The sequence below is a fragment of the Dermacentor albipictus genome, chromosome 4 (assembly GCF_038994185.2).
Source record: "Dermacentor albipictus isolate Rhodes 1998 colony chromosome 4, USDA_Dalb.pri_finalv2, whole genome shotgun sequence".
In the NCBI taxonomy this organism is placed as follows: Eukaryota; Metazoa; Arthropoda; class Arachnida; order Ixodida; family Ixodidae; genus Dermacentor; species Dermacentor albipictus.
In genome coordinates, this window is record NC_091824.1 from 33,400,962 (window position 1) to 33,427,372 (window position 26,411).

At 46.4% G+C, this 26,411-nt stretch overlaps 1 protein-coding gene across 4 annotated transcripts in view; it reads left to right on the forward strand.

Moving 5' to 3' along the window:
* LOC135900130 (sodium-dependent phosphate transport protein 2B-like) overlaps positions 1-26,411 on the forward strand; it is a 149,133-nt gene that overhangs the window by 67,079 nt on the left and 55,643 nt on the right. For 3 of the 4 annotated variants that reach the window (XM_065429566.1, XM_065429565.2, XM_070536884.1), the window contains exon 2: positions 21,841-22,083. In XM_065429566.1, coding sequence (XP_065285638.1) covers positions 22,030-22,083 — 54 coding nt within the window. In that variant the 5' untranslated portion in view covers positions 21,841-22,029. Of the gene's footprint in view, positions 1-51; positions 346-21,840; positions 22,084-26,411 lie in introns of those variants that run through there. The other variant, XM_065429564.2, reaches the window with a different exon arrangement.

Here is a 26,411-nt window from a genome sequence, read left to right on the forward strand (position 1 = left end):
GTTGTTCAACCATAGGTGTCGCTGTGGTGTCCAGTGTGCCTTGTGGATCCGAGAAGCGAAGAGTCGGGCAGGTGCCGTCAAAGTCGAAAGGTGTCGTGATCAGCGCTCCGCGTCCATCCGGAAAGCGAAGGGCCGTACTGCTGTCGGTCAATCCGGCGCTCTCGGCGCTCAGGGGACACGTCAAGTTGGCGAACACGTAAGCAGCGTACGTCATCTGCATAAACAGTAGGCGTAAGTTTCTGGTGGCCATGTCGGCGCCAGATCCCAGAGTTCCATCTCCTAACAAGGCCTCGACGTGCTTCCCAGAGGTGAAGAAGGTGTGGGTCTACGGCCGGTATGTCTGTGGTGAGTGTGATCTGTTTTGAATGTCTGGCTACGTCTTGATGGAGCTCTCGTACCCACTGCTCGAGATCCGTAATACCCGTTGAGGAGTCATCCGCTCGCTCTTTGCGAAAAGCTGTCCAATCTGTGAGTGTTGTCTTTTTTATCGGGTGGCGTGCATGCGTAACGTTTAATGTGGTGGCAAGTATGCAGTGGTCACTGCCCAGAGTTTCCTCCATGTTGTGCCAGGCTGCTTGCTGTATCCCTTTAGTGAGGGTGAGGTCAGGGCATGTATCTCGGGAGACGCTGTTTCCTAGACGTGTGGGGTATGCGGGGTCTGTGAGGATGGTGAGACGGTGCTGCTGTATCGTGCACTGGAGTGCAGTGCCCTTTGATGTGGCTGTCGTGTAGCCCCGTGCCTGGTGAGCAGCGTTGAAGTCGCCTACAATCAGCAGACTATTATTTTTGGCTAAGCCAATCACTTTAGTGATCAAGTAGTCGAACTTGGCCTGCTTCTGCTTGGGTGGGCTGTGTATATTCAGTATGAAAAGGCTCTTTCGGGCCCGTTGGAGCGGCAGGATCTCAATTAGGTTATGGTCGACGTCACTGCCGTCTATTGTGTGTTGTGTGGTTGTGAGCGTTTTAGCTGTAAGTGTGGCCACGCGGCTTTCAGGCGTGGTGGTATGTGTGTTGTAGCCAGCTTGAGTTGGGTGTGTGCCTGTTTCCTGTAGTGCGATTACGCTTGGTGTCGTTTTGGAGTTACTTATGTACTGTCTCAATGATCCTTGCTTGCGTTTGTAGCTGCGGCAATTCCATTGCCAGATTATGAGTGGATTTTCGTTCCTGTGGTTGGTTTTGCTATTCGTCCTGGCTGACGGGTGGATCGGCAGGGTGTCCCTGCTCTGCTTCCTGTTGTACTAGTGTTCTGACTTTCTTGCGTCGCTGATCTTTTGCGAGCCGCGTTTCTTCAATAACACTTGCCAATTGCTGGATGCTTTGTTGCATTGCTAGAAGCTGCCGTTGCAGTACATCAACTTTCTCCTCGACTTGTGCGATTTCTGTCGGTTTTGCTGATTCCGCGAGAATCATGGGTTCAGAATGCTCCGAAGATGATGGCATTGAGGGTGCGGTTATTGGTGTGGAATGCTGAGTGTCAGTACGAGTCGCGTATAGTTCTGCAATCTGCGTGCGAAGTTTGTTGTTTTCTTCATGAAGGCGTTTGTTTTCTTCTCTGATTGCCTTTAGTTCAGCTAGAATTTGCAGTTGAACATCAGTATTGTGTATGGATGAAGAATTATGTGGGGTGGGTGCTGTGTGTAGACGTGATGAGAGGGTGTTGTCTTGGTGGACTGTGTGAGAGGGGAAAAGCCGTGCTGACCAGCTCACCGCTTGTGATCCCGATACAGCAGGTCCGCTGAGGTTCCGGGTCGCTCCTTGTTGGTTCCGCGAGCAGGAGCGAGACCTGGAGTGGGAACGCTTCCGTTGCTGGTCTGTGCGTGACCGAGACTTCGACCGTGAGTAGTCCCAGCGGCTGGTCCTTTGGGATGCCGAAGATGCCTTCTTCAGTCGATCAGGGCAATCCTTGGAAGCCGTAGGATGAGGCCCCTGGCATAAGACGCACCGGGGGTGACAGGGGTGGTCCTGAGTGGGGTTCCGTGTACCACACTGGGGGCATAGGTTTGCTTCTGGAGTTGGGCATACATCGGTCCGGTGGCCGACTTGGTGGCAGATGCGGCAGAAATGCGTGGTTGTTCGGTATGGTTTGCATCGTACTTCACCGCTGTAGTATCGCACGTAGAAGGGTACAGCCTTGCCAGTGAATGTGATCACTGCCGCAGCGGTTTGTCCGAGCATGCGGGCATGTAAGATTTCTCGGCCAGGTGCATAGAGCCCGTTAAGGAGTACTTCTGTGGGAGTTCCTGGGGGAATGCCGTGAATGACCCCTTTGACGGAGCTGTCGGGTGCCGCCACGTATGCCGTGACTGCAAATTCTCGACCGCCCAGGTGAATTGTAGTGATGTGACGGATGCTCATAGCTAGCTCTTCGTTTGGTGTGCTAGCAATAGCGATGTTTTGTACTGGGTCAATTCTTGCAGTAAGGGTCCGTACGTGCTCAGTAGTGGGGTGCTGACATGCCAGCTTGATGCCTTCAGCGACCTGTGGCGTGGTCCAGGTGGCAAGGTTGAGTCCCTCTCGGGGACGGATGATTACCTTGAGGTCGTTTCGAGGCAGCGGTGGGAGTCGGGGTTGTCGGTGAAACGATGGGTGTCGGGGTTGGAGGGGTGGATTGGTGGGAGTCGATGTTTTCTTCCGACCGTACTTAACAGTGAGCCAGTCTCCGCCGGCAGGTTCATCAGGAAGTGGGATTTGCGCGTGCTCAAGATGCATCTCGGTGCCATCACTGGTGGCCATTGGTGCACCGAACTGGGTCAAGGTCTTCGGCTAGACCGTACCCGTCGTTAGGCTTAGCTGGGCGGGCGCCTCTTCCAATGTTCAGAGTCCGGTAATTCGTGGAGCAAGCGACTCACAGTATAGCCTTGGGTGTCCACGTGTTCCGCTCGACGTAAGGAGTCGATTAAGGCTGGTTGTGGCGGCGCTGACGTCAATTATCGAGGGTTTAGCGATGTAAAGGCGGAACCCATGTGCGGTGCAACCGTGCGCAACCACTTCTTCTTCTTCTTCTTCAAATCAAAAGGCTGAATTCTTATGTAGCATCAACACCACATAATTTTTTAATACGTAGGTGAAATATTACGCAGGTTCAGAAAAGCGTTTGCAACCAAATATAAGCGCATTACGTAGGTAAAAAAATTGCGTTGTACTCACTGCGCAAGCTCCGATGGTTATTAGGTTTCCATGGCTTATGGGCGCAATGATAAAGTACGCTATTTGGCGAATTTAACATTCGTAATGTTGACTCACGCTAAGAAATACCGTTGTCGAACGTGGTGGCACCCATGGCTCCGGCTTCAGCGTGAACTGTCGTGATGGCTACGCTATCACTCTCCTTGATCGCCAGTAACTATTTAAATGAAATTTCGCTTCTACTAAACTAACCTGAAACGTTATATACGAGCGCATAACATATCCAATTTCTGAGATTGTTTGGCGATGCCGGCGTCCGTAAGCCTAACCAGACACGTCTGCATAGCAACAGGATGATTGCTAATGGGTTGTCTTGTCTTAGATACGTTTGGCTTGAGGCGCCAGACGGCGTTCTGCTTTATACCATCTTCTTAACGTTTTCGTTCCCGTACGACAAAATAAAATTATTGAAGGGACGCGTACCGTAACGAACCGTCAAGGTGCTTGCGTTTAACGTGCGTAAGGCGACAAACGCTATTCTAAAATGTCTATTATCATGCTGTAGTGACGGAATGTCAAAACTGTGTTAGGAGTTTAACTCTTTATTGAGCGAACGTGTGCCCACCAAAACAAGTAACACGTAGAACAATGGCCGCGGCGAGCACACTCTTCGATCATCGAAAAATCTGACCTGCGGTTCAAGCGGCGTCGGCTGTTCCGATGTCTTGTTTCTGTATCTTCGTTAAACATAATTGGCACTTCACACAAGACAATGAAAGCTCCCATGTGAAAAGTTGCACTGCAGCTTCCATTCGTTTGATATAGAAAAGCAGACGCATCTTTTGCAGTTTGTATAGTGAGGCGTAGGAAGCATTCGTTTTTTTTTTTCTCTCAGAAAAATGAAGAAGGGAAAGGGGGTCAAGGTAAGGATTGACAGGTCTATACTCCGCCATCGTAGACCTCGTACTTGACGCATCTCTGGCAGCCCGAGAGTCTGGATATGGCACGACACCTATGTATATAATCGCAAGAAGTCGAAATTTTGAAGTTGGACCATCGCTCGCCAAGTTTGAAGATGCTCTTTAAATACGTTATTGATTTCCTTCAATCTTCAATAATTTTTTTTATTCCCCGTACTTATCTCTCAAAACAAATTCCTTGTTCCTTAGCTTTGAATACAAAAATGTGAATAGTTTTTAAACATGAAACATGAAGCCTGTGGTCTGGCTTGAACCTCTACTCGTACTATCGTCCGATGCAGCTTATCTTGCGCGCCTCTTTGCTCTTAAATCGAAGGAGAAAGTGATATAAGGAGAGCGAGGCCTGCGACTCGGGGGATAAAAGAGAAAGTGCTGCATATGCAATATTGCTCTGATAACGCCATATCAGGCGTTATCAGGCGTTCGCTTTCGACCATGAATTGTCCCATTGCAGCGAACTCCTCTACTGCTCGGTTTTATCACTGGTAGGTGCGCTTTCGCAACCGTACCCTTCGAGGAGGCTCTTGGCTCTTGCATTGCTCCCATTCCTAGCGACTTGCTTTTATCCTGTTTAGACCGTGAGATATCACTACAAGTGCAAGGCACTGCAGTTTTTAAGATATTTAGATACCTTGATGACTTTTTAATTTTCATTGACTGCTCCTCTGATGCCTTCATTCTGGAAACAAAGAAAGCGATAGAAACGTTTCAAAAGTGCTCATTTCCCATTCAAACCACTCGTGAGTTGCCGCTAGAGAGGTTTCTTCACTTTCTTGGTCTTCGCCTGAGCTTGCAGGACAGCCACACGTGTTGGTCGTGTGAGACGCGAGCCAACAAGCCACTTCTGACATATACGTTCCTACATTCTAAGCTTGTTGAGCGGGTCATTATCAGTTTGTGCTTCAAGAATGCCCTTAGCAAGTCTTGCTGCCATGTAGTGGACGTAAGTTTTGACAAGCAAACTCGACGTTTGTCCTTGGGTGGATATCCTTAGGAGTTGCAAGTGTCTGTCGCGGTACGCATTTTACGAGAAGCGCGATCCAGCTCGCAGAAGTCAGTTGCCGATGGCCCTCCAGGCAAACGCCCTAAAGTAAGTGTAGTACCTAGTACCTTACGTGAAGGGTAAGGGTTGGAGGCATATCCCATAACTTGAAAAAGACGGCCCAAAGGGCGAACGTAAGAGTTGTTTTTTCTGCTCCCAACAAGCTCGGCAAGCTTTGCAGGTTGACGGATCCAAATGCCATCCCGTCCGATAAGTGCAGAAAGCATCACCGCAAAAAGTTCGTCGAGTGTGTCCACCGGGTGGCTTACAACCTCCAGCTTTCATGTGGGAAGCAATATATCGGACAAACCGGGCGTTGCCTCAATGATCGGCTCCGCGAACACAGCAGCAATGTAAAAAATGGCACCGGTGGGTTCTTGGCAATTCATTGTCGCGATCATTGCTGCATACCTATCGAGGACGAATGCACGATTGTGTCACGTGGCAGCACACAGCCCATCCGTGAAATAACTGAAGCGCAGATGATTGCGAAATTGGGTAATAAGTGTGTTAGTGTCCCTCCAGTGGCTCACACAGAAAAAGAACTAAGTTTCTTGGAGGCGGCATCACATGACTCGTAACTATGTTAGACGAATGCGCAGGTAATTTTCATGCAAGCGCATGCGCAGTTTACCATGCGTCACATGTATAAAACCGATTCAGTGGTACTTAGTTGAAAGTCTGCGCTTGGGGCGTCTTCTTCTTTTACGTTCATGTCGTTTTTTTTTGTTGTTGCGCAATATTACTTGAGTAATGGATTACCTACTTGCCCCGAATGCTGCTCTCAGCAAGTGCGATAATGTTCCTTGAAAGAAGAGACTGGCTTATCATTCAACGAGGTTTCCTTTCGTACAAAGCAAGTCTTGTTACCACCCGCCGTGGTTTCTGAGTAGCTATGGTGTTGGGCTGCTGAGCACGAGGTCGCGCGATCGAATCCCGGCCACGGCGGCAACATTTCGAAGGGGGCGAAATGCGAAAACACCCGTGCACTTAGATTTAGGTGCACGTTAAAAAACCCCAGGTGGTCGAAATTTCCGGAGTCCTCCACTACGGCGTGCCTCATAATCAGAAAGTGGTTTTGGCACGTAAAACCCCATAATTTAAGTCTTCTTACTTTTGCGTGAAGCCTCCGAGCTGTTCGTAGAATGAGCTCTTCTCAAACTTTAGGTCAGTGTTAGCTAGAAAGCTGCCTGGCGAGGAATTAACATAAGGGAAAGGAAACACGTGCTTCCGAAACAAAAAAATTCGTTCCACAATTCACGTCTGGTGACTGTCTATGGCAATGCATTAATGCATTCTTGCGTTACTGCGCTTTCTGACGTGATTAATAAATCTTATTTTTAAATTTTTGCTACTGCATAAACTGCGCTTAGGGTGATTTTAGTGTTCTGTTTCGATGATTCACTACACCACAGGTTCTTGCGATGGGAATTTGAGCTAAGCTTCAGTTACCATAACGAAATAATGGATTTACGTTTTGTGACTGCACCTTTATGAGTCCCGAGAAACTATTTTGTAAACTGTGAGAATAATTTCAAGTAGTAACTTAGCCGCGAATAACAGCACGGAAACAAGAATGACGGACATGGACAGGCGCTAGACTCACAACTGTTTAATGGAAGGATTGGTAATATATATATATATATGCTCTTGTCACGCATGCGCCTATCAAGCAGAAGAGAAGCCGGTACATGCCCATGAAAGGCGGTTGCGCAAGAAGTTCAATTCGGCATCTAGTAATGTGATAGAAGGCTCACTTACACATCTATCTCTATCCTTCTTGATAAAGAAGGCCTCAAGAGCGAGCCTGGAAAAAGCGTTGCCGCTCCTGCCCCGAATAGTAGTCGCAGAATAAGGTTACTCGTCGCTGTGAGCGCTTATCACACTGGCACACAGTAAATTTGCCCATGGATGCACGGATGGAGTTGCCGGAAAGTTTATTGGCGAGTGTTGCCTTCAGGCAACATACAAGAAAAAAATATATTTTTTTTTGCTCAGTTTCGGTATTGCGCACGAAGTTTCTGTGTAAATGTCTTCGGCTAACGCTGAATGATGGGCAGCCAGAGTTATTTGCTGGTTTAGAGAAGGGACACTGGCCGATGGAGGATAGGTTTGGCACGCGACTCACTTTCTATTGAAAGCATGGTCAGAGGGGACAGACCGATGCTAGGTTTGCCTCTGCAGTCATGTCACACATGTGATCTAAAGCAAATGAAATGCAAACCTATTGTTCACATATGACGAGAGCTGTTGGCACAATTTCCATACGAAACCATAGGTGGCTTTAGGTGACGCCTACTTGCAGTTTTCTTCCTGGTGTCTCCCTCATATTGCTGGAAAAGTTTCCGCAAGTTATTTTTTCTTTCCCTTGATTACGCTTGTTCTGAAGACATTTTGCGGATTTGTATATAAATTAACCATTTTCTTTGCGGGCACTTATATGTGCTGTCGTTAAACTGTCAAGTCAACTGGAGATCTTGGAACGCAAGGCATGCTACATGTACTGCGCGGATGAAGGTGTCGTGTATTAGGCGTAAAGATGGCCACGTCAAAAGTGAGGTTGCAATGTAGAGGAATGGACGTTGCCATATGTCACCTTCGTAGAGGGCGTGGAGCTTGGTCTGGCTTAGTGAACGACGATCTAGCCACGTCTAGTTAGCATTTCAATCTAAAAAATGAGGCTAACTGTGTGACTCAGTCTTGTACACAATTAATAAACGAAAATGTCGTTGTCGGCCCTTACCTTTGCAAGACTGTCGTGCCTCCCTCAGAGATTCATCTAGTAATGTAATGGTTTGTTCCTCCTGTACTTCCAGCCAACATACGTACTCTTGACTGCGAAAGTCGCCAAATACAGTGCAGTATATTTCTTCTTTTTTTGTGTGTGATTGCATGACGTCAGAACCGTGGTAACGGTGAGTGCAACTTATGCTCGGAACAGGGCTCGCTATAAGTTTCTTTGTACCACCGGGTCTTGGCAGGCTTAAGTGATGACGACACCAGAAAGAGTGATGCTGATAATGACGGTAAAAGTAACAGGTTTCCTGGCATTATAAGGTCGATTTTTTTTTTCTATCTAGAGGTATTAAGGGACGACGTCGCGTCTATTAGATTCCACCACCGTATAAAAACAACCACCTTGTGTATGCTTATGCTACGCAGAATTTAAGATATATAGATTTATTTTCCAAGCTCATAAATTACAGGAAAAGCGCGAGCTTTCACACCTCGGTAACCTGAGCGCCAACGCACCTCGTCATAAACATTTTTTTTTCGTTGTAGGCCGGTTTGGGATGCTAATGAAAACAATAAAAAAAAGCGCGCGTTATGCTTTGCTTAGCTGACATAGCTGACCTCAGCGGCCCCCTTTCACTTACGTAAGCCTTGACTTCGAAGTGGCCATGATGAAGTATACAAGCAATTTGTCGAATGGACGCGCTCACAGCCAGCGTCGCCACGACATCCCGTTCGCTAACCGCCGTTCTTCATTCGTTGCGTCTGTTCTCGTTGACAGTAGCGGAACCGCGCACAGAGCTTATGATGAGGATGAGGTGGGCGAGCGGTGAGGGCGAAGCGAAAGCTTTGAGGAACGTGACGGAACGCAAAGAGGACGCAGTACACGTGCCCTTAGACAGGAAAACAGCGGTGGGGATTAGCGAGCAGACACTGATGGGCTCGTCGGTAATCGATGAGTCGGTTAAGCGGCGTGCCTGAAAAACAGACGTTCACACAAATCTGAATGATGGGAACGTAAACAGACGCCGACGCATGCCCTCATCATTAACGTATGTGGGAACGTGTGTTTTTATCATTATTATTTTAAAGTGCATTGCCTAACCAAATCAGAGATCAGAAAGCGAATGGGAGTAGCCGATAATAAGTTGATGTTAAAGCGAAGAAATGGAGTCGGGCAGACCATGCAATCCACTGAGATTATAATTAAATTAAACAGAAACGTCTTGGTTAGCATTCAATACAGCATCAGCATCTAACCAACGCGAGGACAAGAACAAGAAGTTGCTATGTGGCAGCTTAACAAAGGTTCTTGCCCTTATATCCTTGGTATCGGAACACATGCATACGGATAAATTGCATAAATTCATAATTATGTTGTGTATACATAGCACTTTGGGCGTATCTTATGCAAATAAGAGGAACAAAAACCATGGAGGAAAACAAAGAACGAAATGAAAAACTGGACAGATAGCATAGAAAATGCAGCTAATGAAATGCACCGACAACATTTATTAACTAATGAATATATATGTTTATTACATACAGCGTTACCTCCTATGGAGATATAAAACAATGGAATAATTATTGCACCCCCCCACCTACGCGCGCGCACACACACACACACACCCACACAAAAGAAAAAAAAGACGTCGTCGATGGGAGTAAAGAATGTGTTCTAAGGGCATTCGAGCAAAACGCTAGCTTCTGCGGTGAAATTGGAAAGTTTGCGGGCATATGCCGAGCAAGCCGGTGAAAAAACAGGGTGGTTGGCGATCGCTTTGAGAAGCCTTCGTGAAATAGGCTTACCTATAATGATGATCATCATCACGACGACGACGTCAATGGCGTGACCTTCGCTGACCACTTCATAATAATAAACAAGAAACGTTTGCTGGCCTCATCACGAAATAATTGAGGCACAGTTCACAATTGAGGAACGTGGTCTGTAATAAAAATAAAGGAAACGAAAAAAAGGGAACAAAAACTACACGGCCAGATTCTGTGAGGTACAACGGGCAAATGCAGCGATTCTTTATGCTACAGCGGGAAAAAGCAAGAAGGGAGCACAAAAGAAACACAAGCCACGGGCACTGTGTTCCTTTCTCAGTGGTCTGTACCCGTATTAATGTGACAGCGTTAAGGGTCCCGTGTCGCAGAGATTACGGCGCCTAAGTAGGCGTCCCGCGCCCGGCGTCGGACGTCACTTCGGCAAAATGAATTTCGCACCTGGCTTCGAACCACGCATACCCAACTACTCTTCTATCACTAATGGAGCTCCTACCTTGTCTTTCATTCTTTACAATGCTATTCCTCGGAATTTTAAGAACGGTAGCCCAAAAATAAACGTAATAGAAAAAAAAACGACAGCGCGTATCTTTTACGCCTGCTCTTCTCAGACTGAAATATTAAAAGTGCGAAACGATAACAGGAGAGCGACCCACGCGCGAGGCCGCGTTTCTACCGGAAAGCTTTCCTTCGTGAATAGCGTTCGCTGACAGGGGTTCCCGTTAAACGTTACGATTGCCTAAGCTGCAGTTGCCGGGAAGCATGAAAAGCAGTCAGGGGTCTTTGAATGCTAGCGCGTGGCGCTCTTAAAGGCCAGACTTAAGCTTCCTCCAATTTTATTATTTGTGCGCGTAGTTCGCGGTGCAGCTCGAAACATGTTGAAACATACTCTTTCACCAACTTGGGCCTAATGAATGGTGGTAGAAAACCAGCCAGTGTTGCTTTTCGCGCTATCATCCGCCGGCCCCCCCCCCTCCCCCCCTTTGTGTGTGCGTGTGCTTTCATTCCATGGCCTCAACGGGGTCTAAATATATAGCGGGCTTCAGAGTAACTTTCTGTGTGGCACACAATCCATAAAAGGTAGGTTAACCTTGGAGCTCCGATCTAAGCACACAGGAACTGAGGTATGGCTTCGCTAACCTCTCACTGCGTCGATGTTGATTAGGTTTGTGGCATTTGAAGGAAAAGAATTCGCATCGAAACCTATTCCAGGGATACTATATTGTCTTGGTGTCGTCCATTTCTTATAAAAGCTTGCTGAAAAAAAAAAGGGGAAATCGAGCGAAATGGTGAGGCATCGGGTTTCAATTTATCTCAGCAACATTAATTTTATCACGGTGTGTGAGTTGATCTTAGTATAGGACATCTAAAGCGGACAAAATTGATATAATATATATTACAGGAAGGTATTCTGAAAATTTGTCGATAGAACTCGTGCAGTGACGCGACAGGGATTTCACCTAAGCATTAAGCCATGTACACCAGTAATTGTGCTGTTTGTATGATAAAACAGATACAGATTACGAAATTCTGAAATTTGTCAAAGTTATCGCTTCGAACTTCGCAATTGTTTGTTTTATTTGGACTTGGCGCTTCTTGGCGACTGCAATATATATATATATATATATATATATATATATATATATATATATATATATATATATATATATATATATATATATATATATTACGCCTCAAATCGAGATTGTGCTTCCCAAAATCAGCAGAAATTAAATTAAACACACTGTCAGTATTTGTTATGGGAAAAACAATTCATTAATTTAACGAAGCAATTAACAGTCGCACGGAAATTTTCTGGTGAGCAATAAGCTCTTCAAGTTCCAAAAGCGCAAGGCACTCGAAGACAAAAGAATAAAGTTTAGGCAAGGCCGCTATTCACTATTCCTATCTTCGACGAGTTATCACGCTGGCCATACCTTTGTCGTGAACTTTATGAGAAGCCTCACGTAGAGATAAAATTTACCTCGCAGCTAGCTATGACGATCAAACCGGTCCTATGCGCAGCTGAATAATTTATACGGTAACCGTTGCGTTATCATGCATGTGTTATCGCCGATATGTCGTGCGCGCTGACGAAAGGTGTCGTGCACAAATGTACCTGCGAATCTGTGTGGCCAGATAAATACTGCTCAACCTGCAAAAAAACCTTTCAAAGCACCCCTTAGGAGTAGGCCCAGCTTGTCTAAAAAACACTTTTCTGCATTAAAGTGCGCCTAATAATATTAGGAATTACACTTTGCACACGACATTTTCTCGAATGAATGTGTGAGACCGGGCTAATTGGTAATCTATTCTAAAAACAGCACTTGTTCTCGCTCCTCATCTGCCTCGCTTTCTCACAAATGAACGAGGAGTGGTTGTGGTTGATTTTAGTTTCTGTTCTTTCTCGTTTTAGCTGTGTTAGCAACTTCGCAACGTTAAAGTTCGATTGCGATCGCGTGTTCGAGTATGCGTGTGTATGTGAGAGAGAGAGAGAGAAAGATAAATCTAGGTTGATCTCGGCGATTTCGATTGCGTCAGCGCCTGCAACGTATTGCACAACTTCACACAGCCCGCTAAACTGATCGTGTCGAACGAATCATGCAGTCGAATTTGCCATCTGCCTGCCACCTCTCCTACCCGCCTCCCCTCCTGCAAAATTTACAGGCGTTTGCTTTTAAGTAGCAGAGCAAGAATCACAAACATCAACAAACTACCGAAACATTTTACAAGCCACAAGGCGAAAGCAAGAAGCCCAATGACATGACAAGAAGCCTATGACATGAAAGTTCAGCCACCCCGGCTGAATTTAGCCGTAAAGTAAGCCTCAAAAATTAACAGCGCACCTTTCTCACTCACGTGGCAATTGAAAGTTATGGGTCCTGTGATAAAACGGAACAAATAGACATCGCTCAAGTGCAACTCGCGTTGGCCCCGCATTATGCGAAGCGTTGGGCCTCGCGTCTCATTGCTTTAGTACCCATGGCTGGAACGCTCTCTCGCTCCGCTCATGGCATCGTGAAATACCTGCAGGACGCTTGCTATTTTATTTCCACATCACTCTATTTCATCGATATTTCTTTCGACAGACAAAGCCTGAACACGTAACGCTGAAGGAGAAGCTGAAGGCTACATTATCCCGGCAGCGCCTTTTCCGCCTCGCGTCGGAGCCACGGGCCTAAACACTGGCGGGGCCGCAGCTTCTCTGCCTGTGGCGAAAGTAGCTCGCTGTAGCACGATTACAACGAAGGCGCCAAATAAAACAACGGACGAAGGAAGCAGACACGAGACAACCCCGTAGCAAGTATACCATCGCGTGGCAACAATAATTTGCTTGGGCTACGTACTCTAAACAAATTCTTGCTATACGATGTAATGCCCTCGCGAATCGCATCGAAGGGTTAGCCGGTGCTATAGAGTAATCGAAGGGTGCTGTTCACACTTGTTTCGCTAGCTATGCCTATACGTCGGTTACCTATTTGTCCAGGGCGTCGTGTTGCGGTTAATTTATATTTCGCGTTCACCCGAACCTCATTATGCACCAGCTCAATTGCACGCCACGCCCACTGGAACGTGGTTGTCCGGCGCCAGAGGAACACGAAACTATGCGACGGCGTGTGATCGACCCGCGCAAGCGTTTTTCCGACCTCTGTCAGATCTCATTACGGCTGCCGACGACGCCCGCTGAGCGCCGTGCGTGTGGTGATTACCTTCCGGGAAGCGTGTGCGCTGCTGGACCCTCGGCTGCTTTCTTAATAACCCCCAAAACAGCGCGCTCATTCTGACGTGCGCCACTATATTGGGCCACTGAGGGGCCGAGATTGGGCCGCGATTGCAAAGGGGGGCTCGAGAAAAGACACGCAAGCTGAATCTATTCCAGTAATATGGTGACACAAATGCGCGGAGGAAGGCGCTTTGTCACGCAGTTGGTGCGATTGAGTTCATGCAGCGCGAAACAGAGCACGCTTCTAGTATCAATACAACTAGTGTATAGCAAGCCCCTGCACGACGAGTCCTAGAGGGAATCGCGCGGCTTTCGGTAGTCCTTTAGATCACCCACTGATCGAATAGACTGCTTGAAGCCCGCGATCTCATCCCACCGGTGTCTTCTTCTGTGACCCATATTGCAGGCTTCCCAGTCACATGCGAGTTTTTTTTTTCCTTCTTTTTTTCTTTTTTTTTTCTTGTACATGTATGACTGGCTTTTTGCTGTCAAGGCATATGTGGCAGTTTCACAGGTCTCCCGGTGTTCAGTCTCCAGCTTTTTTTGTGTGTGTGTACATCGTGCTGGTGTTGCTGCTGGCGTCAAGCAGAATTTCAAGTCTGCACCTCGCAACGAATGCACGCCTAGGCAGGTCCTTTCTTTTCCATCGTTGAGTGAATGCGAAGTGTGATTCTAAGCGCTAAGCAACCAACGCGGTAAAGCACACCGAGTCCCACGGATACAAGTGACGCATAAGTACGGCGAAGTCACCATAATCAATCATGCTTACCTCATCAGCACCATCAAAATGAATTGATTGATTGATTGATTGATTGATTGATTGATTGATTGATTGATTGATTGATTGATTGATTGATTGATTGATTGATTGATTGATTGATTGATTGATTGATTGATTGATTGTGATAACAATAGCGCAAAAAGGACTGCTTTGTAGCACCGCCCTAACTGTTGTCACGACGAGGTTGAAGTGTGCCTGGCTTGTGAGGAGAATGCACTAGGCGCCCGACTGGACAGTCGCCATCTTAGCTGCTCCTCAGCCATTGACCATCATGTCCATGTCTACGTCCATACCTGCTCGCGCAATAGACCTGGCGGCTGATCGCCACTTGGCCGACACAGCTTAACAGTACATGTAGAGAGGTACCTCGACTCAAGTACGCTGCCTGGAGTACTGCCGTCGTAGCCTTTGGAGTCTAAGAACCACAGCTCACCATACCGTATTCCCAGGAGAACTGTATCAAACAACACTTAAGTTAAACTGAGCGAAAGCTATGCCAGTTATTGCGGCTCTGTCCTGCAGCCCCCTGGTAAACAAACTGGGCATAATGTGGCACGCAAACGAGTTATGCGGGAACCCGAAAGCTAGAGGAAGCTTCATAGAATGGGAAAATTGTGGTCCATCTTATAGTAGCACGTAGCTACGAAGCAATATCTGAAAGTCGTATCTCAGAAAACTGAGAAAAAATGAAATTCTGGGATTTTAAGTGCACAGGCACGATATGATAATGAGGTCCACGACGTGAGGCGGAGGCGGCGCGGGTTGGTCTCTGCAGCAATTTCGACCCCTTGTGGGTTCTTTAACGTGCACCCATTGCACGGTGCGCGAGCGTTTTGGCATTTCACCCCCCCCCCCCCCTTGAAATGCGTTCGCCGCAGCCGGTATCAAATTCGCGACCACAGGCAGCGCAACTCCACGGACGCTAAGCGGCCGAAGCGGGTCTCGCAAAACTTCACAGGGGAACAGATATTCTTCCGGTTCTGGGGATCGAACCAGAGACTAAAGTCTTTCCGGGGTAGTCACTCTACCAAATATCATTCAACTGTGAGTGGCACGAAGCTACGGAGTATCCGGCAAAGTACACTCATTGTACGTCCACATTTTTCTGCGCGAACCTTGACATGTGCGTAACGGTAATACGGTGGGCGAGTGCCAGCAACTTTCGCCCCATCCCCTTGATGGTGTAGTCTGCAAGGACACTTCAGTCACACGCCTGTGCTGGCTCATCCGTGTGCGAAAAGTAGCAGTACTTTCGCACATTGAGTTATGAGCTGGAGTATTAGCTACTGGTCTGTATCATAGGATACATGATTTTCTGATGGAGCAGACGAAATAGTACACGATAGTGTAAAAAAAAAACTAGGACGCCCAATGTGAACCAATAGGGAACAGAAAATAAGTAGATTTAGGTGCACGTTCAAATATCCGAGTTGGTCAAACTATTTCGGCGTGCCTTATAGTCCGACAGCGATCTTTGCACAAAGAGCTCTATAATTTATTTCACTCAATTAAGAAATTTTTAAATATCCATACAAATTTAGAAACTCACTACATTGGACAGTGGCTGCGCTAACAAATTATTTTGATGCGTGAAACTTTTCACAGAAAAAGTGAGTTACTCGCACTGATTAGAGTGCTGTTACGGTGTACAATATTATAAAACACGCTGAAGACGTTGGCCAAGAAAAGCAAAAGTAATCTAGACAGTTTTAAAGATGCGCTACCCTTACGCGTAAGTTCAGCCTCACGTTTAGATGGATTGCCAGTCTCTTTCGAGCTTTCACTTTCAACTTAAAGGGAATCTGAATATGTCGTACCCTGTGTTTCCGTAACCGATCGCACACGTTTAGACATCGCCCGGCTAGCAACGCTCACCGGCCTCCACACCCTGCCTCCTCTATCACATGCACACACGCACGACCGGCTGACATCCGCCACTGCTAGTGTATAGTATGGCGGAAGTTGTAGACGCTTCCGAGAAGAAGCGAGAACGCCGGAGGTTGCTCTCAAGTTGAGCAACTGTCTTTAGGCAGAACCGGCGTCCCGATGGAAACGTCACCGCGTCCGCGTATACTATGCATCGCGCCTTTTCTGCACGACCTGCCTTTCGGTCTCGAGTTTTCGCGTCCGAAAGGAACTTAGCCCCGCCTGTCAGTCGGGAGCTTGAAAAACATTATTCACCGAGAAATGTTCCACGAATTCATGGTTTATTTTTGTAAATGAATGACGCTACCCTTCCCGTTAAGGAACGCGTGCAGCCGTTTTGCAAGTGAGGTGATCGGCGGTCTTCTTATTGTGCGCCAGCGCATTGTGTGCGCGTGACTGAGCGAGCTGTGTATGTCTTCGCGCCTGTTCTTGCGTGTGTGTGCGTCGATGTGTGTCGATAAACACGCCTCAGCGCAAAGCTGGGGCATATCAGGACACGCGCGTGATATTGCTCTTGAAGTGCAGCATACATCTTCATACATCAGCTATGATCTTCATAACTCAACTAGAAGCGGCAAGCGAAAAAACAAGAAGTGCACGCCCTTGCAAATTTTTTAATAATACCACGCAAGCATCGGCCGCACGGCTTGTCAGCATCCTTGTAACGGCGAGAGGCAGCGGTGAAGAAGAAAGAAAACACTTATTGTAAAGCGAACAGGGAAGCAAAGCATATATTATAACTGGATTGCGCGCCCGCGTATACTGTCGCCGATCCACGCCACCTCGCCGCTACAAGGCCACTGACATGTGCCGTCAACGATCGCGCTGTATTATTCAAGAAACGTAAGGCTTGCAATGGCTTGTTTAGCTTGATCCCCCATGTTCTTGAGGCCGCTGCGGTCGCTTCGTGCGAGGCCGCTGTTCCATTACCGTCGAAAAAGAAACGCCCCTGTGGTATACATTTCAAATCACATCAAGTCCAGCTGCAGTCCACGAAGAATGGACGCAATAAACCACTGCACAATTCCGTACCATTTTTATAACGTCGAAGTAAAGAAAAGGACAGATTGGTGCCTAATTATCCCCTGACAAACGGTCGGCTTGTGCTCGTACGTGGCTATGCTAAACTCCGCTAATACACGAGAGAGAGAGAGAGAGAGAGAGATAAACAAGCTTTAATGGTATGCTGTAGGTGTTAGCCTGGCTGTTCGCCTGACATGCTACTACATGTGCTGAGTGATGATTATGATATATGCAGTGGTAAAACCTTTACAACACGCACACACGCACGCACGAGAATGTGCTGTAATGCCAAGCTCGAGTCCCGTTGAAGGTGTAGTGCCGCCTTCAGAGAGCCTCTCTCTGACGCGTATAGCGGCAACAGTGTCACAGAACATGTCGCAGGTCTTCGGGGAGGTTACATTCGGAGCACATTGGCGAGTCCGTGAGTTGAACCTTACGCCTGAAGTCGCGCTTTTCTTAAGACGAAGCGTTAACTCGGGAGCTCCTGTCCAGGGGAAGGGAGAAATAATTTTTCTCGGCAGCCACTGCAGCGAATTTGATTCGCTTCTAATTTTCCCCACATGGGAGCGGCCCGCGGTATCGCCCTGAGGGTCGGCGCTTCTCAGCATCCTTTTAATAAAGTTATTCGTGTCCGTATTAAATCCAGTTACTCCTACAAGCACATTTCTTATTAAGGTTCGTCATTTCTTTTATGGGGAACTTGCTGAATGCTGAACTATTTGAAAAATAAAATTTCAAGTACCAGGTTTTCGACTCTTTAACGCAGTAATAAATGTTGATAATGCAATTCTGTAAATTGCACCTATTAGAAGATCTAGATTTGACAAAGCTTGTGCATGATAAGCCTCACTCATACATATCGCTACATAGTGTGTAGGACGTTTGCGAAACCTTCACAAGCATTGCGACAAATTCAAGTTCTTTTGTGAACCTTGTCCACTTCAGACACTACAAGAGGTGCACTTTACAGAACCGCGATATTTGTTTTGGCATGCAGTGACGAATTTGTAAAGTTCTTTTTCTTTTTATCATAGCAATATTCGACAGTTTTGGTAAAATGCACGGTGTTCTAAATCACAATTCTGCCGTATGCAGGTAGTGGAATTTTACGTTCTCTCTCTAGTGCAGCAGATTTCACTCAGATCGGCCCAGCGAGGTATTTATTTATTTATTTATTTATTTATTTATTTATTTATTTATTTATTTATTTACTTTATTTATTTGAGTACCCTAAGGGCCCGTTAGGGCATTACATAGGGGGGGGGGGGGGGGGGGGAGGACGAAAAAGTTCAAGCATGAGTGAAATGTGTACAATGCAAATATATGAAGGCATTAGTAACTACAACAAATGATCTAAACATCTAGCAGAAGCAAACAAAAAATAAGAAAAGAAAGCAAGAAAAGGAAAACGGAGTTTATACAATGTTTAGTAGCGTGAAGGACGCATAAGGACCTAAAATGCGATGCAAACAATCAGTACCCATCAGAACACGAGTTTAAGGATACAATCGAAAGATGATTTAGGTAAGGAGCCTGCACAGATACATATCAGATGAAACGGAATGAATTTTACGCAATGCCAAGCACTTGAAAACACTGTTTAAGTAAATATTCAAGGAAATGTGGGTTCGGGCAGGTTGATACAATCTAAAAAGGTTAGCAGTGCTGCATGAAATGATGATGATTCCGTAAGCGAGACAATGTTTGCAGGTAGCGAGTTCCACTCGTCACTAGATAAAACTACAGGCGAATATTGATAAGCGTTAGTCCTGGCAAATATAGGTTTTACTTTATGAACATGGTCGGTGCGGGTCGAGATGTGGGGAGCGGGAAGAATATGGGCTCGGGCGAATACAATGTTGCTGGCTGTGGTAAAGGCTATGGAAGAAGGACAACCGTGATAATTCCTTGCGCATGTCAAGTGAAGGGTGATTAAGTAATTTATTTAAGGCGGACACACTATGAGAGCATTCCCGCTTCTCACATATTTTGAATAGGGAAATAGGCGGCACGGCCTAGCCAGGCAAATGTTTACCGTTAGCCGTGTACCCTAAGACAGTTTCAATATTGTCTTAAATAAATCAATAAAGAAAGAAAGGAAGGAAGGAAGGAAGGAAGCAAGGAACGAACGAAATGGGAGTTGGCCGCGAGATAAAGCTTCTTCTTCAGCTAGCTTTTATTAAGACTGTTAAGGCCATACCAATATTGTGAGTTTGACGAGATGGCTTACCTTCACCGTTGAAACACAGTGAGAAACATGTAAAATTTAAACAGCCCGAGTGGACGCGCGTTGGCTGTCGATTGGAAGTCTGCAGAAGCAGCGCGAACATAGAGCCAAATTAAACTTTAGGCGCGCGCACCTGCCTCCAACCAACCACAGGAACGTCACGCAAATTTATTATGATCGATAAAAATTACTTCATAGTCAAGCTGACACATAGATGTCAGACTTAAGCGAAGTATATCCTGCCGCGGTTTCCCTGTTTATTTTATCAGCCTACCAACGTTAAGAAACCATGCAGTCCACCCAAGCATGGCTTGCAGCGGCAATTATTTAAATTCTTGTACTTTACGTGCGAAAACCGCGATCTGATTATTAGGCACGCCGTGTAGTGGTCGATTCTGGATTAGTTTGATCCCTCGAGGTTCCTTAACGTGCATCAAATGTAAGTGTATATACACGAAGGTTTTCGCATTTCGCCGCCGTCAAAATCCAGCCGCCACGGCAATGGGATCATGCCCGCAACCTCTATAGTTCGGCCTTGCAACGCAATACCCGCTGGAATATCGCATCGAGAAAAACCCGGAGCTCTGACAGTGTATAGGTGTACGTGAGCAGAGTGTACAGTCGGGATCGCTTGAATGATAACGTAAGCTTACGTTTAGACGATCACAAAATTGTCGAAGCTATCCCAACACGCACGAGAAAGTGGTCTCCCGTAAACCAGACCTCTTCGACGCTGCAGTAAACGTTGTTTATGCATCACGAGAAGCTTTCGACAACCACCTGCTGTCTTTCGGGGCTTTTTCCCGCCCATGCACAGGCGCTGACAACCTCGTTCTGGAAGGAAACGTGCTCGTTCATAGGAAATATACTACGTTCCTACTTTTCTGAGCAGACGTGAAATATAGCGGCAAAGTTCACGAAAAGGCTGACGTATTTCTGCTCACTCGTCCTGTCCTGTGAGGTCATGGTATTCAGCTCAGATTTTTTTTAGATATGAAAATGCTACGGTTTCCAGCTTCTAGAGCTTCCACAATTATGTTCCCGGACGTTCAAATATCATTAAGGAGGACATCGCTGTCAGTTGTCTTCGTTGCTCTGTCACGTGGGCACATTTCGGTAATAAGGTTGGTCGAGCGTGAGCGAGCTATGCTTTCTCATTATTATTCTGCCAGCGACTCTGGAACTACTGAAGAAACCAACAATGGTCCTTTCTATTTAGCTCTACTAGTGTAACTACAGATAAAAATAAAAATACGTGTCACAGCGGTTATTCCTAATTTCCTGCATCGCATCTCACGCCAGTTCACGCACTCACTCCGCAAGCGTGTCAAGACCAGCTTTTCAAACACGAGGTCGACGGTTCAGTTCCGAGCAGCGGTAACCACGTTTTAATGGCAGCGAGGTGCGCAAATGCTCGTATTTTTTTACTGAGACGCATATCAACGAACTGCACGTTGTCAGAGCTAATCCGGAGCGCTTCACTGTACGGCTCGTGGCATAGCCCCAAGCAGCGCTGCTCCAATCAAGCAATGGCCGGTTCTTCGCCGGATCTGCGCTGTACTTTACCCCGAGTGCATTCAGACCCGGGTGATGCGGATAATGCTCAAACGCTTTATCGTTATTATCAGTTTGCGCAGGGAACGAACCAGCAATGATAGAGGGAAATGGGTTGTGACGTATTGTTGCGATGTATTGCATAATGTTTATCAGTCGTCACCTCAAGAAGGCTGACACATGTGATAAACGGGGAGCACCAGCGTTCGAGCCAATGAAAAAGTGGGGGGAAAGAACGAAACATGAGATATGATTTCATTACAGAGTACATATGTGCCACTGATACCACCCAAGCCGCCCTATTCGGCCTTAGTAAAATATGAACGAGGGAGAAATTCAAGTCCAAGTTCTAGATATGATCCTACGGTCGTCATTTTCTCTCTCTCCTCTTTTTCTTTTGTCCCACACCGGCGCGATTCGTTTCTCTGAGTGCTGAATTTCGCTCCTTGAGCACACGAGACGACCGGCAACGCAGCAGTTCCCGCCCTGACGCAGTCAACCATAAAATATTGTTCTATCCTGCTTCCTTTTAGTTATTTCTTTACCTCTTCTTTCTTTTTCTTCCGTCTGTCCTCCAGACCTGGTGCCACACCTGGACCGAGCCCGGTACACGCTCAAGAACGCCTTACACCGGGTCCGTCACTTTATCGCGCTCTCACCGCGAGCGATATGACGTTCATCGCACGCTCTTGCGTGGTACGCGTATATGCGCATTCTTTCGGCGAAGAAACGCCGCCTCCGCAACCCTCTCTCTCGCCTCAGTATTTCTCTCTTCTTCCTGCGAAACTGAGCTGTCTGTTTCTTCTTTCTTTTTTCCCACCCTTTCTTCGTAGATTTGTCGTCTGCTTTATTTCTTGCTGTTTGTGTTTTTTTCCCTACGCCGTTACCTCATTCTCTATTCTTTTCCTTTCGTTCATTTTCCCTGCCGTTTTTTAGGCGCTGCTCGTTCACCGCGGCGGCTGTCACTTCGCGGCCCACGCGACTGCTTCGACGCTGCCCATTCTGAGGTGCAAAGGCTCGCTCCCCTGCAGAGGCTGGTGACACCGGTTTACCGGCGAACGACGACTGTACGGGTTCTGCAGACGCCTCGGGTCCGGTGGTGCCGGAAAGGCTCGGGTGGCAACCATGACGGCGACTCTGGACGCCTCTAAGCTCGAGCTCGATCAGCAGGCGAAGCAGGTACGCTTTCACTCGCAAGCACGAGGCCTTCATTTCTTCTTCTTCTTTTTTTTTTTTGGCGCCACGTTGTATCGAATTCCGCGAGAACCCGCGGCATTAGTTTTTTGGGAAAATCATGAGAACAGAAACAAAACGATTCTTAGCAGAAAACGAGGATTGGGACGCCGGGACGGGAAGCCAGAGGATACGCAGCTCACTGCAGCAACCGGATGTTTATTAATCGTTTCTACATGCGGCATGGCAGAACATGGAACAGTGCAAAATGAATTCGGGGACAGTCGTTCACACTGATCAGTTCCTTTCTTGGCGCACTTGCCCGGAGTACGTGAAGTTTTCCTGTTAGCAGAACGAATATACATGAATTTCGTTACCGTCTAGATGAGCACTGCCTCTAACATTGCTTTTACACGACATTGCGTTTTAAGCTTCACTATACGCCACAGTTGTATTGGATCCCTAAAATTAGAAATTAGTTACTTCACTCGAGCCTTGGCGAAGTAACTCCGCTGACTTTCAATTCGGGCCAGCATTGACATTTCTTCTTGTGCTGAAACTTCGTAACTTATCCCGTTTCAGCCTTAGTCGTAAATTACGCGATGCCTTAAAGTTGTGTGGCCCATTAGCAACGGCGCTGGTGAAGCGCAAGATCCCAATCTGGGAAAAGCTACGAGTAGCCCACGTGCATAATCTTAGAAGCGTTAACCATCTCATTCTTAAAATCCACGTGTCAGCCTGTGAGCGATCAGGTAATGGAATAGTTACCCGGCCACAGTTGCTTTGTCAAGAATGGAATTGATCGGCGTGACAAGCAGAAAGGCCAGTGATAATATTTTTGTTTCTTGTTTCATGCACCCTAGGTTATGTATGGGGGCAATTAATAGACGTTCGGGTGCTAGTCAGCACAGTATATCGTATGTCTTCATACGATACTGTTGAAGTGTGACCGCAGTTGGTTCTGGCAGCGCAATCAAGGCACGCCGAGGCTCTATAGTCTTCTGCTGGATACCAAAAAAGCTCTACCAACCCTATAGTGCTCGGGCAATGCGGTTCATACCAAATGAATAGCGATCAGATTCCCAGACTGGGTTTAAGGTACACGCCCAGAGACAATGTGTGTTGCGCGGACACGTGACCATTGTTTCGGCAACCCGGAAGCTACGCTCGAATACCACTTTCATTATTCAGTAGCACGTCGTTCTAGCTCTTTGTAGGGAACACGCCTTTCGCATACAGCATGGCTGATGACTCAGTTAATTATTATGAAAGCGACGCCTCATTAAATTGCGGCCAGTAGACATTGTGGCGCAACTAAATTGGCGCACTGATGATTCACCAGGCGTAGCAAGATTAAGTCGTTACGTACGGGTGATTAAAGAACGAACAGCGTGTCGTTTTTACTGGCGTGATAGTCGTGCACTGTGCTTCGTGCCCAACCGCTACGCGAAGTGTCTTATCTGCCCTCGTTGATTTTGGCTCGGCAAGTGTCAGACAGGTGATCGGATGCCCCCTGATGACGTCAGCAAGGAACGTATATGCACCTCTGCTCAGGGTGGCTGTAAAACGTGCTCTTTGAACGACGATTGGCTTCAAATCTCGATAACGAAGTGGGTTTGGCAAGGCCGTGAACCTTAGCTGTTCGTAACTGTAACTTGTTTTACACTGTTTTGTCCTACGAAATGAGCGGATTTTTATTTTTAACTGGTATTGGCAAAATAAATCTTAGTCAGCTGCACTGCTTTTTATGACATTAGCGTCAAGTCTATGTTCATACAACGTCAAGTTAAAACAGGCAGGCGCACGTGGCTTGCAACTTGTCACTGCAGTGTACTGTATACTATTACCAATAAAAAAACCAAACTAAAAAATATTAAATAACCTGACAACGAGTCATACTTTCCCACTGTGTCAGACCATGCTGTAATATAGTATAAGCCACCTTCAGAAATGTGCGTGTGCCTTGATCAGTATTTTGTGATTTATTGCGCGCCTAAGTTAAGCATAAGCTCACCAAGTGCCTGACGGCGTTTCTGCGCAACTGTCTCAGAATAAACTGAGAAGAGCAGGGTTCATTTTCGAGGCCGGACAGAAGTTAAAGGGAAGTGCTGGCAATTTAAGACGCATTTTGGGACCATCTAGGGGACCACGGAAGCACGTGAACCCCAGCACAGGCCACGAGTTCCCAAGCCTTCACGTTCGAAGTGCACTACATATAATTGTTCTTTTTTTGGTGGTTGGATAGTCCGGGAAGATCGTACAAGATAATCTGGAAAGTATGAATATTTTAAGTTTTATTGAACGATAGTATGCAGACAATATGGCCCTTGAATGCAAAAGAGTGTGAACTCGTTGTTTTTGGTATATACGTGTTGAAGTTACAGTGATAACACCTGGGACAAAACGAAAGATGTCCGTCTTTCTTTTCCTTGCTAGTGTCACGGGCGCCTGTTACTCCATTTAACTTATTGAAAGCTGTGTGGGAAGTTGTTTTATGTATTGCACAAGTGGGTACTTCTCAGGCAACTTAGCGCTCCTGTAATGCGTTGCCTATACCTGTGTATGTATGTGTGTGTGTCTGTGTGTGCTTTGAGCTCCTGGAAACGCCTCTTCTGATTTTTTTTTATTTTGGGGTTATTGCCGCAATGCATATAACCATGCAAAAGTGAACAAAATGGCATCAAATACACGCATGCAGCCCTGTGTGATGCAGGTACTGCAGTAGTGAGCTGGCGCATTTGTTGTCCGTTATCCAAGCCAGTTCAGATTTTACTGAAGCATGTGTGGAAGTTACGTTGACTTTGTTGACTGTTTTTACTGAAGCATGTGCGCACCTTATCTTGACTTTGTTGAGTGTTATTATTGAAGCATGTGCGCAAGTTATGTTGACCTTGCTGACTGTGTTTATTTAAGTATGTGCGGAACTTATGTTGACTTTGTTGACTAGGTTTTTATTGAAGCGTGTGTGAAAGGTTTGTTATGTTTCTGTGGCGGTAGCTGTTCTTAAAGCAAGAAAATACCGCTAGTTCCACGTGCAATTGGCAGCACATTTGTCATGATGCCAGACACTGGAAAAAAAGATTCATCCTTCTTGCCGATAATTTTCTTTTCTTTGCCGAAGTGAATTAGCAGAAGAACGTGCGCTCTCTCAAGCAGTAAAAGTTTGCACGTGGCAATGACGCGAACTAATTATGCCATAGGAGACACGAAACAACGTGACAAGTTGAAAAGCACGCAGCAATTGAGATACGAAGATAGCATATGGTTGCAATGTGGTTCGAGAAGTTGCGTGTCGATATGAGAAATATTCTGCCAGTCTTTAGTCCGACGCTAACCGTGCTAGGCAAACTCTGCGTATGGTGAGAGAAAACAAAAATAAGTCTTCACAAAAGCCTGCTTTCATGCGAGTTACCGCCTACGTTGCTTATACGTTATTCCTCTTGGCGCAACGTAAGGAAATATAAAACCGATGGAGCATGCATGTAATCTTGATGTATTTTTTAATTCCTCGCCTTTCGCCAGACATAATGCATGGAGGAGCTTATTCACCTCTCTTCGTGTTCTTTATTTTTTAATTTCCGTGGGCGCCCCGTGTAAAGTAATGCATGAGAGATGAACTTGCAAGAAATAGTCAGAATTCCAACAATTCGATGCCTGCTTGTTTTACTTCTTCTACCGCGCCAAAAAAAAAGTTTTAAGAAACAGAACTAAGCGCTTGTCGCATCGAATTGTAGTGTGTAAGGCCCAGGTTGCACACTTTAAGTTGAATGGTGCTGGTGGGGAGGTTAAGAGAGGTATAGGGAGGTAATATTCGGCATAAAGCACCGAAGAACTGAACATGGAGATATGAAACTTTTTAATGTCGCGGGTAATTAGCATAGCAGTAATAGCAGCATGGCAGGTGAAGCGTTCTTTTTTTTCGCACCTCGCTTTAGCTCTTCGCTGCTTTGTGTGCCCAGTGAACAAAGCCTAATTTTTTTGTGTCGTTGATTTCGAGATCGTCGTTGTCGATACGTCGTCACCAACTCGTCATATCACAGCCGTCACTGCCATTACGTTGCCTCGTGTAATATAAGAATATGAAGAGCCTTAGGTGGTCGCATTAAATCCGCAGTTCCCCAATACAATACCTTATAAAGCTCCACCGATGCTCCGGTACGTGACAGCAATCAATCAATCAATCAATCAATCAATCAATCAATCAATCAATATAAGAATGCCTCAAGATGCCAAGCGCGTGTTTTTTTAAGGGAAAGCTTTGCAGCTTCCGATGAAACACGAGCACCGATTGTGAGTGACTTATATCGTGGGAAACGTCAAAATAAGATCACACA